The following is a 13,427-nucleotide window of genomic DNA, read 5'->3' as shown; positions in this document are numbered from 1 at the left end:
CCGAGTGGTTGCTTTGGGTTTTTGGTGGGATCAAAACTTTATATTAACTCGCAATTTCTTAATACATTTGATCTTCTCCTGCAGGAAGTGGATGGAAATTCGGTAGCCTGTCTCTCTGGCTCCGCCCACAATCCAGAAAAATGCAAGTGAGACAAACCGGGAAGTGGTGCAATTGTCAGCAAAAACCACAGAAAAACAACAGCTCGTCCCAGTGACGAGGTGGAGGAAACCCTCGGGGGAGGAGCCAGCAGGCCGGAGGGCGGGGCCGTCACTCTCCTCCTCCAGTCAGGTGGCAGCGGGATGATTGAGGAGTTCTGAAGAAAAGCTGCAGAATTCCGCAGAGATTAAGACCGAGGGTTGGAAAAAAACAACAGCCGCTGTCTGCAATGACAAACACTAGGAGCCTGGAGAGGAGCGAGTCCAACACGCAGCAGCAGAGGATTGATTGTGTGCGTGTTTGTGGGTTTTTTTCCCCCCTGACCACCGCACCAATCCTGAACATCCTGTTCATTTCAGATCAGATTACACACGTTTTGTGGTTTGTTTGTTTGTTTGTTTTTTCCTGACTTTTGTCTCTTTGTAATAATCAGATTTGTCCACAGTGACTTGGGGTTTGTGTTGCTATAGCATCAGCTAAATACAAAACCCTGCATGAGAGTGCAACGCGGACATGAAAAAGCATGAAAAAACTAAACCAAAAAAAAACTGAAGACTTTCTTTTTTTGGATCATTCTCTGAATTTCAAATTTTTTCACAAATTGCAAAGTAAACGAAAAACAAAACCTTTCTCTTGCTGAATTTTGTGTTTCTTCTTTCTGACACTCAAACTCTTTTAAGTCCCTCCCACAACTCCGGCCTGATTTTTCTCCGAGGACCGTGATTGGTGCGGCCATAAAGATTCTGGAGGGAGCTTCTGAACGCGGATCTCCAAATAACTTACCACTGCGAAGGAAAGACAATAAGATGATTGCTTTTATTCCATGCATGGCATACAATAACATACAATAATGCTTTATAATTCCTCTCTTAAATAAAAAAAAAGCTTTCATATATATTCAGACCCAAGATCATTTTAGCTGGAACATTTTAAATACTAGCCGTACCTTTTTTCTTTTATTTATTTTTCTTTTACTTTGATTACAGGCGGCAAACAAACAAACATCAAAAAAGCAAAAAAGTTCTTGTTTTTTCACTGTAATAATTTAGCTGTACATGGATTTTAAAAAAGGCTGCAAAAAAATTTTGTTGTCAAAATTCTTTAAGAAAAAAAAAGTTCTGGTGTCTGAGAAATTCGACTCCTGTGACTTGATCCTGGAGTCCCTGGCGGAATTTAACAGACCAGCGTCCTCTTTGATTGTCATTTTCATGCAGTAGGAAAGGGGGCGGGGCCCGGGACACAGGAAGTGACCTGCATCCCGACGGCGGGCGGCTCTGCTGGTTGGTGGGAAGCCGTCAGACGAAGCTCTCCTCCATGTTGGAGCAGAGCAGGAAGGAGTCGACCAGCCGCGGTTTGATCAGCTGCTGCTGGTCGGCGGCCTCGATGCTGTCGGGACAACCGGCTGCCAGCCTCCGCAGAGCCGCCTGGAAGACACACAACTAGTCAGGACGGGACCCCGTGCTGCTGATTCCTAGATCAGCCGCCTCGGCTGCTCAGTCTGCTCACGACTCTCAGCCAGTAGAAACGGCCGAAGCCTGATCATGTGTTTAGTTTTCAGGGATGTTTCATGATCTCTAACTTTATGACCTGAAACCTGAAACACTTTTTTTAATTTTTTTTTTTTTTACAGTAAAAGTGAACTAGAAAGACAACAAGATCAGACTTTAGTGGAGATATTGAGTTGGAAGTGTCAAGCAGAACCGAGGATTTGCCTCTGATTGGCCACCACTCTGTGCCTCCTAACCCTAATGCTGACCCAGTCAGAAGCAAGTGGGGGCAGTCACTGATATGTTAGCATCAGTGTTAGCGTCAGTATAACTAAGCATCAGTTTCGGTGTTGGCATCAGCTTTAGTTTTAGCGTCGGTTTCAGCTCCAGTGTGAGCATCAGTTTTAATGTTAGCATCAGCGTCAGCATCAAGATTAGCATCACTGCAAGTGTATGCATCAGTTTTTGTGTTAGCAACAGTTTTTAGTGTTTCTACCGCTTTTAGTGTGAGCAGGCGTTTTTGTTTTAGCATTAGTGTCAGTGTCAGTGTCATTTTCAGACTGTACACCTACCAGACAGGCAACGAGCACTGAGTCGCTGTTGTTTCTCTCAGTGGGAGAGCGACACAGTTCGATCAGACGAGGAACGGCTGAGGGACGGCAAGTGATTAAAAAGTTAAATAAATACAATTCTGAATAGTCTGCAACCCAGACAAATACACAAGTTTAATGCTGTGACTTCTGTAAAACAAGTAGTAAAAAAATTCTGCTGAGAATTTTATGGGGACCAAATCAGTAAAATATGTGCAGAAACTAAATGAAAACATGAAGCCACAGCGCCACCTTTCAGCTGGATGGCCGTATGGGCCACGTCGTTGTCTCGGCTGAGGCGCGCCAGCGTGACGGCGGCCTTCTGCTGGACGCGCTCGCACGCGGCTCCTTCCGATGGACTGGAGGAGGTCGGTCTCTCTCCCAGTAGCAGCAGCAGCCGCTCGATTCCTGCGAGAACAACAACGTGCGAAGGGTGTTTGTTTTATCTGTGAGGCCGCAACAAAACAGGGCAGCACGGAGACTCAAACTCACAAGTGAGAGAAGTCTGAACTGTGAATCTTAAATCTTAACATGGTGCAGGAAATAAATGGCCCGTAATTACAAAACTAAATAGCATGTTTACATCGAACTGACTCATCCAAATAAATGAATTCATGCAGCTACAGTTTCAGCCTTCCTGGGGATCAACAGGGGACTCACCTTGTTCCTGCAGGACTTCGGGGGCACACTGCTCCAGGACGGACAGGTTGGCCAGGATGGTCACCACCTGGTCCTTGGAGTAGGGCGTGTCCACCCGCTGGCGGTCCCTGCAGGCCTGCAGCAGGATCTGGATGGCGTTGAGCTGCAGCAGGATCTCGCAGGCCATGCTGTCGAAGAAGGTGATGTTGGCCAGAGCGGCAGACGCCAGCAGGAAGACCTCGCCACAGGACGCGCTCTCGCACAGCTCTGCGGGAGTCAGAGTGCAAAGGGTCCAGTTTACTTTATTTATTTACTTACTTGCTTGGTTTTACTTTACAAAGCAACGAAAAATGACACACCCTGCAGTAATATTGAGTTTCTTATTTGCTCAGAAAAATTCTTATGTACAAAAACACAGTCCTGGAAACTTACCCCCGGTTATATATGTTACATATTGCATTCGTGAAGGTGCAGAAAGCACATAAAGTGTACAAGGTGTGAGTGATGAATTTGATTTGATTTTCTATTTTTTCTTCTTTATTAGTTTGTTTCTAGCTTGTATTTAATTCATTTTAGAATCTTTTATATTGTATTTCTCCCAAATTGTTAACACATTGTGCTTTATGTGGATATATATTCATAGAATATAAATAAATAAATAAATAAAATATAACAGATTTCTGGCTCCCTGAGTGGTGCTCAGCGGTACTGCGTGACACGGTTCAATGTGAAACGTGCGTGACTGATGCGGGACTGACTGATGAGCGCTGTGACGATGTCGTGCATGCTCTCCAGGAAGCTGGCCAGGTGCTGGGTGGAGGTGTGGTGGGGGGAGGTGATCTGGGCCACCACGGCCGCCGCCTCGGCCCGGGCCGCCTCCACGCTGCTGTCATCGCTCAGGATGTCGGCCAGGCACAGGATCCCGTCCACCTGCAGGGGGAGCGTAATAAATATTAATTATATAATATCCATCCATCCATCCATCCATTTTCAATATCTGCTCTGCTTCGTCCTGCACTCAGGGTCACGGGGCTCTGCAGGAGCCTCTCCCAGCTGTCATAGGGCGAAGGCAGGGTGACACCCTGGACACGTGGCCAGCTCATCGCAGGGCCACATACAGACAAACAACAATTTGCACTCACACACACATCTACGGTCAATGTAGAGTTCCCAATTCACCTCACATGCATGTCTTTGTGGGAGGAAGTCGGAGAACCCGGAGAGAACCCAAGCAGACACAGGGAGAACATGCAAACTCCACACAGACAGTCCCCACAACCTTCATAATATGATATATGTATTAAATTTCATATGTCAGAAAATGTAATCAAGAATGACTCAAACAAAAAAACAAACAAACTTGAAGGTTTGTGCCACACAAGAGGTCAGATTTTTAAAGTTCCTTCTGGCTGTATGAGATGATAACTGGTGTAGAGGAGCTTTTCCTCCACTTGGGGGCACTGTTATACAGACCACAAGGCACAATTACGCCTGTAAAAAAATATATATATATATGTATATATACATATATATATTTACATTAAGTCTTGTGTGAGGAGGATCTTTACTAACAAAATAAATCAGATTGCACAAAGCAACCTGACTAAAGAAGAAGTTTTTTTTTTTTCGTATTTGAATTCAGTTAAATCATTTCCAGCTGTGACATGACAGAATCCTCGCCACCGTCCTCGTCGCCCAACTCGAAGGAAACATTGTGTCTGCAGTGACTGACAGTCGGCACCAGGAAGGATAACAACAGGAAGTTTGGGGACGAGCAGCAGCATCCAGAGTGGAGCTAATTGTCTCGGCCGGCCGAACCTGTCAATCAAACTTCTGCAGGGCCACTTCCTGTTTCTGTCCCGGCGGACGTCAGCAGCGAGGAGGCGGCGGCGGTGGCGGTGGAGGAGGCACGAACCCACTGACGCAGAACCAGCCGCCCCCCCGTTCATCTGCCTTCTCCTCCTCCCCCACCTCCTCCTGCTACTCTTCATCTACCTCCTTGTCCTCATCCTCCTCCTCCCTAAACTCTGACACTCCCCCAGATACGTTGAAACTCAAATGTCACGAGGTGTAAATGTGTTTTCGTGTGTGTGTGTGTGTGTGTCGATTTGCTCAGGAATGTTCTGTTGGACGCGGATCTCCAGATCTGTTTGATGTCACAAGACGTCGCAACTTGATTTAGAACACAAGACGTCGCAACTTGATGGGTTTCTTTTCTGGAGGTGGGGTGTGTAAACTTTCACAGTGAATCTCTGTTGTTTACGCATCAGTTGAGAAAAATAGAGGAGCATTTCAATGGTGGACAGACTGGATCTCTCGCTCTCTCTCTCACACACACACACACACACACACACACACACACACACACATGTGTGGAATTCAGCCATCCCCTTGTGACATCAAACAGGGCATTGACACCCCTCTCGGGTCAGTGACCACACCCCCTGCGTCTATGTGTTGGCTCCACCCCTCCCAACTCCACCTGGGTTTTTTTTTCCCCTTTCTAACACAGTACCAGTTGCCAGCAGGTGGCTGCAAACAGAGGGTTAACTGGAGCATTAACCATTCAAATGCTCTCCGCCGCCGCCGCCGCCGCCTCCTCGTCTTTCATGAACGCCGCGTTCCAGCTGAGAAAAACGCCGCTGGAGCTGAAATTCAGCCGATATGACGGCGACAGTTGTGTTTGTCAAGGCCGAGTGGTCGGCGGCGGCGCCGACTCGCCTGGCGGCCCGTGCCCAGGGACCAGGATGCTACCATGGGCCAGAGATTCAACTGGCTGTCGTTGAAAAAAAACAACAAGAAAAGAGATCTCTGGGCTCTCTCACACTCGGATGAGCCGCCTTGTTCCCAGCTGCTCCGGAGGCTTCCGGAAACACAAAGCCGGCTGTGTTTGTGTTTAGCGGACAACAGGTGTGTCTGTCGGAGGTTTCGGATGGGCGAAGCAAGGTAACACACACACACACACACACACACACACACACACACACACACACACACACACACACACACACACACACAAGCTACCCCGAGAATTGCCCGAATAAAAATCAACAAAAATAAAAAACTGGCAATAAATACCTCTCAAATATGGCTAAAAGGTTTTTACGCTCTCATGAGGAGGTTTTTCAGGCGTATCGATACAGGGGCTTCACTTCAAGTGAAAATTGCACATTATGTTTGGATGGAGGAGGAGACAGAGTGATTTTTTTTTTTCTTGATAGCAAACAATCGCAAACAAGCAAAAGCAAGCGTAATTCTCGTAAATCTCACGGGACGAGATTTTACGAAAATGATGTGCCACGAGACGAGATCTTAGGGGAATGACGGTTTAAGCGCTTCACACCACTCAATGGAAATACCTGCAAATCGCAATCGTACTTTGTTGAAATCTTATAAATACGCTTTTATTTTGCGAAGGAGGTTCTGACCTTGTCCAGCTGGTTGATGCCCTCCTCCACGCAGCAGATGGAGGCCACGGTCCTCAGGGCGTGAGCGTAGAGCTCCCTGAAGCGGTCCTGCCTGCAGATCTTGAACAGCGCCACCACGGCTCCTTCCTGCACGGAGACACCGGGTCGGATCAGTGCGGTGAGGCAACGATCGCAGGAAGCGACCTCGGGCGTACGCAGCAACGCGAGGTGCAGATGGAGCAAAGTGTTGCAGTACCATTGGGAACAGTCGGGAGGCAGTATCCTGTTCAAGACGGATCAGAAAAAAAAAAACCAAAAAACCCCAAACAAGCACTGACTGAAGTGCTTTGGGAAATTAATCCACTTTGCTTTGTTATTTGAAGCACGGTGGCCAGTTTTTAACGTGGGCTTCCACCAGAGGGGGCGCCAATCACACAACTCGTGCGCCGCAGCTCTGAACAAACAGTTTGCAAACATTTTGGCTGCGCAACACCATGATGGAAACAAAACTAAAAATTAGCCGAGAAATTTTCTTTAATTCTTGAAGATGGAAAAAGACTATTCTGTTATTATAACTATTCTGATAACTAGTTTTTAGGAGTTCTCATTCTTGGAAGAGGACTAATTTGCAAAAATTACATCAGTCGCAGTAGCTTTTTACCAGTTTTTATTCATTTAGCTTCCAACTCCTGAATTAGTATATATTGTGTTGAGGACGATGATGCATCAGACTTGGATGAATGACGTGATCGACTCACTGGTTCAATTTTCCTGTAGCGCCGACGTCAGATGGAGAGAAAACAACAACAACAACAACAACAACAAGTTGGAGCCAAATTGCGTCTCTCAGCGTCACACTGCCAATTTATGCTGCCTTACCCACATCACCGTCCGCTCTTGTCTCTGAGAACATGATTGTGTATAAATAGGAGGATCAGGTCGGCGCCACTGGCTGGCCGCCGCCGCCGAGCTTGGCCAATAGCGGCACGCTAGCTTTGATAGCATGGGGAAAAAATGAGCGACAGGCTTTGGATGGCTGCGCTGCCAAACACACTTCTGGAGCCGCTCGTCCATCCGTCACGTCAGATAACAGCCACAATATACTTATTTCAGAAACACTGAGCGGTGGAGGTGTGAACCGGATGATTTGTCGTCCATGAAAATGCGACATTCCGCCCAAAAATAGAGAAAAAAGAAAAAGAAATGATCCAGGCGCCGTGATGGAAAACACTTGCAGGTCCTGACGGAGCCTCAAACTACCTCCATTACCAAAACAAGGCCATTACACCGAGCGGGCAGGTGCGAGTCCTGCCGCAGGTAATCGTCCTGACCTCCGACCCCGCAGGGAAAAATAGTGGCTATGCTGCCATGGCGGCGGCAGCTGACCGGACGGATGTTGATCATCGGGAAAACAGTCAGATGAGAGTCTGATGAGCGGGGGGAGGGAAGGAGGGAGGAAACGGCTCTGAGTGTCGCTCGGAAGGTTCTGGTCTTAGTCAAGAGTCTCGACGTGGGCGTAGCAACAATGTGAGAGCTGTTTTGAATCAATATTGGACCAAATCAGCCAAAATAACATTAAAACTGATTGGTTGATATATATATATATTTTTTTTATTTGACTGCCAATTTAAACCAATAGAAACACTGTATCCAGCTTGTAGCGGAGTGAATTTAGGGCTCTCTCCGCTCATTGACAGCCAGTCATTTTTAGCCTAACTTTACCGCTCCCTGTTGTGTTGTTGCTCCCTGTTGTGTTGTTGCAACCTGCGTTTCATTTCGCGAGTGAGTCGTCCTTCACTTTTGCCTGTATCTTTTTTTGACGGCAACACTCTTGCAAAATGTTTTTTTTTAATTTTGTCTTCACGCCGAGCTGAAGACTCACGACACATGAAACTGATCCAGTCAACCACAAATTATTCAAACAAAGGTCCGAATTAAAAGCGTCCTGTTCATCGTTGAGGCAATATTTATCTCCTCGTTATCGGCCTTAATGAGTTTCAATCCAGTTTTTTAATATTACCACCTGATCAGATTGCAATATTCATTTGACCCCCTCGTTCGCCTCAGTGCTAATCAGCTCATGAGCTTTTTAAAAAAAATAAATAAATAAAAATAAATGTGTCTGGATATTTGTTTGGAGGTAAAAGCTTCCGAGTGTGTACCGTGTCACCATCGCTTTCCCAGGGAGACAAATCGAAAGTAGAGCCGACAATTACAGGCAGCTGTGTTTATTATACAACCTTTTGAAAGGTTACTGGAAGTTGTTCAACAACAGAAAACTTCAGGGAGGCAAAAGTTGGATTTGTTCTGTTGCACAGATATTGCAAGGCTAAATACGATGCAATCGACCTACATACAGTGTACTGTCAGGGAGCAGTCAGTGGGAAATACAACTAGGATGTAAAATTATTATTAATTATGATTTAGCTATCACAATTAATTCTTAAAAATTATTTTATATTATATAAAATAATTTTGTTGTCACAAAATTGAATGAAAAAAAACCCAACTATAAACTGGAAACTGAACTTTCTGGACACCGGAGTAAACTGATGATGATCCAGCTCTAAATGATCCAAACCACAGACAGATAAAGGAGTTTAGAAAAGAACAGGATCATGAAACGAAGCAGCAAAAGTAGCTGAGAGATCAAAAGACTTTATGGGATTCAATCTGGCAAGAACTGAAGTTCAACTGGGAGGCTGAGAAGGATAAATGAGGAGCTGAGATCGAGGCTGGATGACGACGACAGGCTCAGCTGCAAGTTGCGCGGGCGGGAGTGTATGCGTGTGTGTGTGTGTGTGTGTGTGTGTGTGTGTGTGTGTGTGTATGACAGACAGAGAGACAGAGGTGTGTGAGCTTGTTAGTTCCGCCAGCAGGTGGAGGAGGTGGTTGTGTTTGTTGTGGGGACTCATTATTAGGGAGCAGTGTAGTGGCGCTCCGGGCTCGTCGGCTAGCTAGCCAGCCAATCAGCCAGCGCCGCTACATGGGACAGTGGACCTGTTGTTTCAAGATCGATGCTGGACGCTAATGGGAGCCGACAACATTGATCTGGCAACCAGGTCGCACTGGGGAAGCGAGTGTGCTTGCGTTATGTGTAAAAGAGTCTTATCATCCCGTCCGGGGGCATCGCTCTCCGCTCTGTGACGTGTTATCTCGCAGGGAAATGGCTTTCGAGGGGATTGTGTAACGAGACAGATGACGTGGACAAAGGTGGATCACAACAGTCCAAAAAGGGGAGGCGGTAATGGCTCCACCCCCACACCCCCCTACTGTACCTTTGCAATGATGCTGCAGAGCTGAGGTCCGTCCTGGGTGAGGGACAGCAGGTTGCTGATGGCGCTACTGATGGTCTGGATGTTGTCCGAAGATTCAATCTGCTTGATCAGGACCTGTGGCAACACATTAAAAAAAAAAACCCCACTGTGACCCATGATCTCAGCAATTGGCTGTTGCAGAAGTTAGAATTTAGTGGAAGAAGTTAGTGGTTGCTGTGGGCTGCTTTCTGTAGCAGATGTAGGTGAGCTGTACTGTGTCCGAGCTTGCTGTGGCGGAAGACGTTAGCTAGCTTTTTCAAAGTTGATCTAGCTGTATGCTTTATTAAGGTAAGCTTGTTTTACCAATCGTGACAGCTCTTTTGCTATTTCAAACATCACCTGACTGTTTGAAATCATTAGTTAGCAGTACGTTGTGTTCGCCAGCTGGTAGATATAGACACTGAAATCTGTTAGTTAGCTGTGACAGTCGATGTTCGCCTCATTTAATTACCCGGATCTCGTTGGCCAGAGCCATGTCAATCATGTTGCTGAAGGAATCACTGACATCCGTGAGGATCTCATGGATGGCCTCCCTCATGGACTTGAGGAAAAACTGGTCATCGGTGTGAAGGCACCTACGGGCATGAAGGAATGTTGAGGTAGGTCTCCAGCATGGGGTGTTAGCATTTCTCTCAACCATCTCTCTGGTGGAGTTCTTACCTCTCAGTGATGTTAGTGAGCTCCATGCACTTTTCCAGCAGAGATTTCTCGTACTGCAAGAAAACACAGAGTTCAGACACCCAGTTCGGTCCAGGCACCAAGGATGCAATATGGCAGCCCATTCATTTCAGTGGAGTTGCTAGCTAGCTGGTGCATAGCTATGTGCTCAAAAAAATCTACCATTTTTAAATGGCTTCAGGGTTACTTTGGGATTATGCAGCCCCAGAGAGCACGTTGCAGGAGTGTCACTTCCCATCATGCCTCTGTAACTCATTTGATGCATCAGGAAACATCAGCCAATGAGAACGAGCCGAGACACACTGGGAATAAACTCTTCTCTGGGGATTTTCTTTAAGTCAATGACTTATACATATATTCCAATATACAATAGAACGTTTATTCAGAACTATGTTTCAGGTCAAAGTTATTTTTTTTAATTGCGTTCAAAAAATGCGGAAAAATGCTTTTGGGGCCACAGGGAATTTTTACCTGCAGTACTTTGAGTGGCCACTAGGAAAATAAATTGCAATGATGTCATATTGGCATTCCGGTATCCAGTTCTTACAATACATCTATGTTTACAACCAGCGCACCAAACCACCTCACCATGACCACAACTCATCCTCACAATACACAAACACCAAACAATTATGTCAACAACTGCCTCAGTACAAAAAACGTGGTCGATCTTTTTGTAAAGTTTTGTTATAGTTGATCATGACCTGACCATGTAACTTTGGCTGCAGCTCCGCCTCCCTTTTTCCACTTAAACTCAAACAAGGGATTTCAGAATGGAACAACAGAAAACGGACCGTCACCTTCTGCATTTCGGGCGGAGTGCTCCGGGCGGCGCCGTACTCGTGCACCAGCGAGCGCACGTGGCAGTTGGCCCTGACGGCGGTGCTGTGCACCCGCTGCCAGCGGCCCTTCTCCAGCCGCTGGAACATCTTGCCCAGCTCGGTGCTCACCACCAGCGCCCGCCGCAGAAGCGTCTGCAGGTTGTTCCGAGCTACGTGGTCGCCCGAGGCCACGATCAGCTCCCCCTGCTGGCCGTCCTCCTCCACGCCGATGGGCTTGGCCTGCAGGACGCACATGCACTCCACCTCGGTCATGTGACGGAGGTCCTCCATCCAGCGCTGCACCGAGTCCACCTGCAGGGACTGCATGCGGCTGCTGCGGCAGGAGATGCAGAAGAAGGTGAAGTTAGTTGACCTGGATGTAGTAGTATGATAGTAGTAGTATTAGTAGTAGAGTATTCATAGGCCAAAATATCAAAGGTTTGGTGTTTTTGCATATTTAATTTTCATGCTGGAATCGAATCGGCGAGCATCACAAGAATCTTTCCAGACTGCAGCTGTTTAGGCCGCGGGAAAAAAAACTGATGCATGGTGAGACAGAAACAAGGCGGTGCCGGAGGGCAGAGCCAAAACTTGAGTGGGGGCAGATATAGATGTACTTTATTGAGCCCAATTGGGAAACTACACTGTTCTGTTGCAACTTCAAAAACAAACAAACAAAAAAGACTAAAAATAAACTATACAGTAGTTCCAAAACACTCATATCAATCTATGTACAACAAACAACTGAAGCAGATGTGTGTTGGGGGGGGTCCTGGTTGCCCATCATGGACAACAGTTTGCTGCAGCCAATGACAGAGCCAGACATCTTTATCGAAGTTTGTTCAGTCTGCTGGTGTCACTGGCTGAGATGCTGCCTCCCCAGCACATCACACCATCACCACCGTCACCATCGTCACCATTGTCACCATCATCATCATCATCACAATCATCATATCACATCATCGTCACCATCATTCTCATCATCATCATCACCATCATCATTACCATCACCATCATCACCATCATTCTCATCATCATCGTCACCATCATCATCATCATCATCGTCACCATCATTCTCATCATCATCGTCACCATCATCATCATCATCATCATCATCATCACAATCATCATATCACATCATTGTCACCATCATCATTACCATCATCATCATCACCATCATTCTCATCATCATCATCCACCACAACAGCCAAATCATCCCACGTCCATCCTTAAGTGTTCAAAATGAAGATGACGCCTGATGGTTTGGGAGCCAATCGTGACTATTCACTGGAAGACGACGAGTCGATGAAAGATACAAACAAATCCATCACTAAACAAATATTTTCCAACCAATACAAAGCCCTCTGGATCTACTCAAACTCCAGGATTTAACCTGGAGGTCACATCTCCTGCTTCTACCCTCCGGACCTCAGAGGACCAGACACCCCTCCCACACCGCCTTAAAGACCCCAAACAGTGACCGCCGGTCGAGACCTCTGCCTGAATCAACACATGGGCGGAGCCTCGGCCGAGGCTCTGGTGTTTTCCTCTGGATCTCAGCGGGTTTTGGCCAGAGAAATGGCAGCTCAGCAGGGACTGCCGGGGTTATTGAACCGCCGTTATTAAAGGATCTCAGAGCAAACACTGGTCATCGACTGGCTGCGGTGGTGGCGGCGGCCTGCATAATAACCTGGAGCTGTCGCTGGTTTGGCTCTAAGTGAAGCATCAGAAAGCCGCAACTCCAATTATCCCAAATCCAGAATGAAACTGGGCGGCTTGGCCAAGAGAGGAAGTTTTGCCCCTGAGAAGTCGACGTGGAGACGCGCCGAGGTCGGACGGAGGCCTCGTTAAGAGGTGACCGAGAGGGGAGGAGAGAAGAAGAAAAACAAATTTGAAGAAGAAAAAAGAGAAATTTGTGTACATTTGCAGAATGTGGGACCTTCAAACACGGAGTGACCATTAAGTTTTCGGGAGTTTTTCTTTCATTTTTTGATGGTTTTATTTGATGATTTTATCATTTTTGTCTAAACGTTCTCATGACATTGGCAACAGTTGAATGAATTCTCGAAAAAAATGAAGGCAGTGGAAACTGGCCGACTGTCCTGACATGCAAGGAGCAGCGGCTCATTAACGATCCTTGAGTTGCGGAGTGGTGAAACAGGTCGGCCTGAGAGTCGACTCTCGAGGAGAAACGACACGCAGCTCGTTGCGCTGTGAGGCTGATTGGCTTCTGGGGTCGGCGAGGGGGAAAACGGCAAAGATAAAAACAGCGATTCCGACAGACGAGCCGGCAGAGACTCTGGCGCGTGAAGAGGAAACAACACAATGTGA

General features: G+C 46.8%; 1 protein-coding gene across 3 annotated transcripts in view; it reads right to left on the bottom strand.

Annotated features, from left to right (window-relative positions):
- Nucleotides 1-953: 953 nt before the first annotated feature.
- The window catches only part of insc (INSC spindle orientation adaptor protein), a 32,002-nt gene continuing 19,528 nt past the window's right edge, over nt 954-13,427 (bottom strand). For all 3 annotated transcript variants that reach the window (XM_076028635.1, XM_076028636.1, XM_076028637.1), the window contains exons 3-12: nt 11,076-11,430; nt 10,258-10,310; nt 10,049-10,172; nt 9,559-9,672; nt 6,302-6,427; nt 3,632-3,803; nt 2,895-3,140; nt 2,487-2,642; nt 2,217-2,293; nt 954-1,581 (exon numbers count right to left, since the gene is read on the bottom strand). In XM_076028635.1, the coding sequence (XP_075884750.1) occupies nt 1,453-1,581; nt 2,217-2,293; nt 2,487-2,642; nt 2,895-3,140; nt 3,632-3,803; nt 6,302-6,427; nt 9,559-9,672; nt 10,049-10,172; nt 10,258-10,310; nt 11,076-11,430 (1,552 nt within the window). In that variant the 3' untranslated portion in view covers nt 954-1,452. The remainder of the gene's footprint in view (nt 1,582-2,216; nt 2,294-2,486; nt 2,643-2,894; nt 3,141-3,631; nt 3,804-6,301; nt 6,428-9,558; nt 9,673-10,048; nt 10,173-10,257; nt 10,311-11,075; nt 11,431-13,427) is intronic.

This window comes from Nelusetta ayraudi, unplaced genomic scaffold, assembly GCF_046127955.1.
Source record: "Nelusetta ayraudi isolate G7.1 ecotype Tasmania unplaced genomic scaffold, CSIRO-AGI_Nayr_v1 ptg000026l, whole genome shotgun sequence".
Taxonomy (NCBI): Eukaryota; Metazoa; Chordata; class Actinopteri; order Tetraodontiformes; family Monacanthidae; genus Nelusetta; species Nelusetta ayraudi.
The sequence above is the reverse complement of the archived record's forward strand: the minus strand, read 5'-3'. Positions and strand labels throughout refer to the sequence as shown.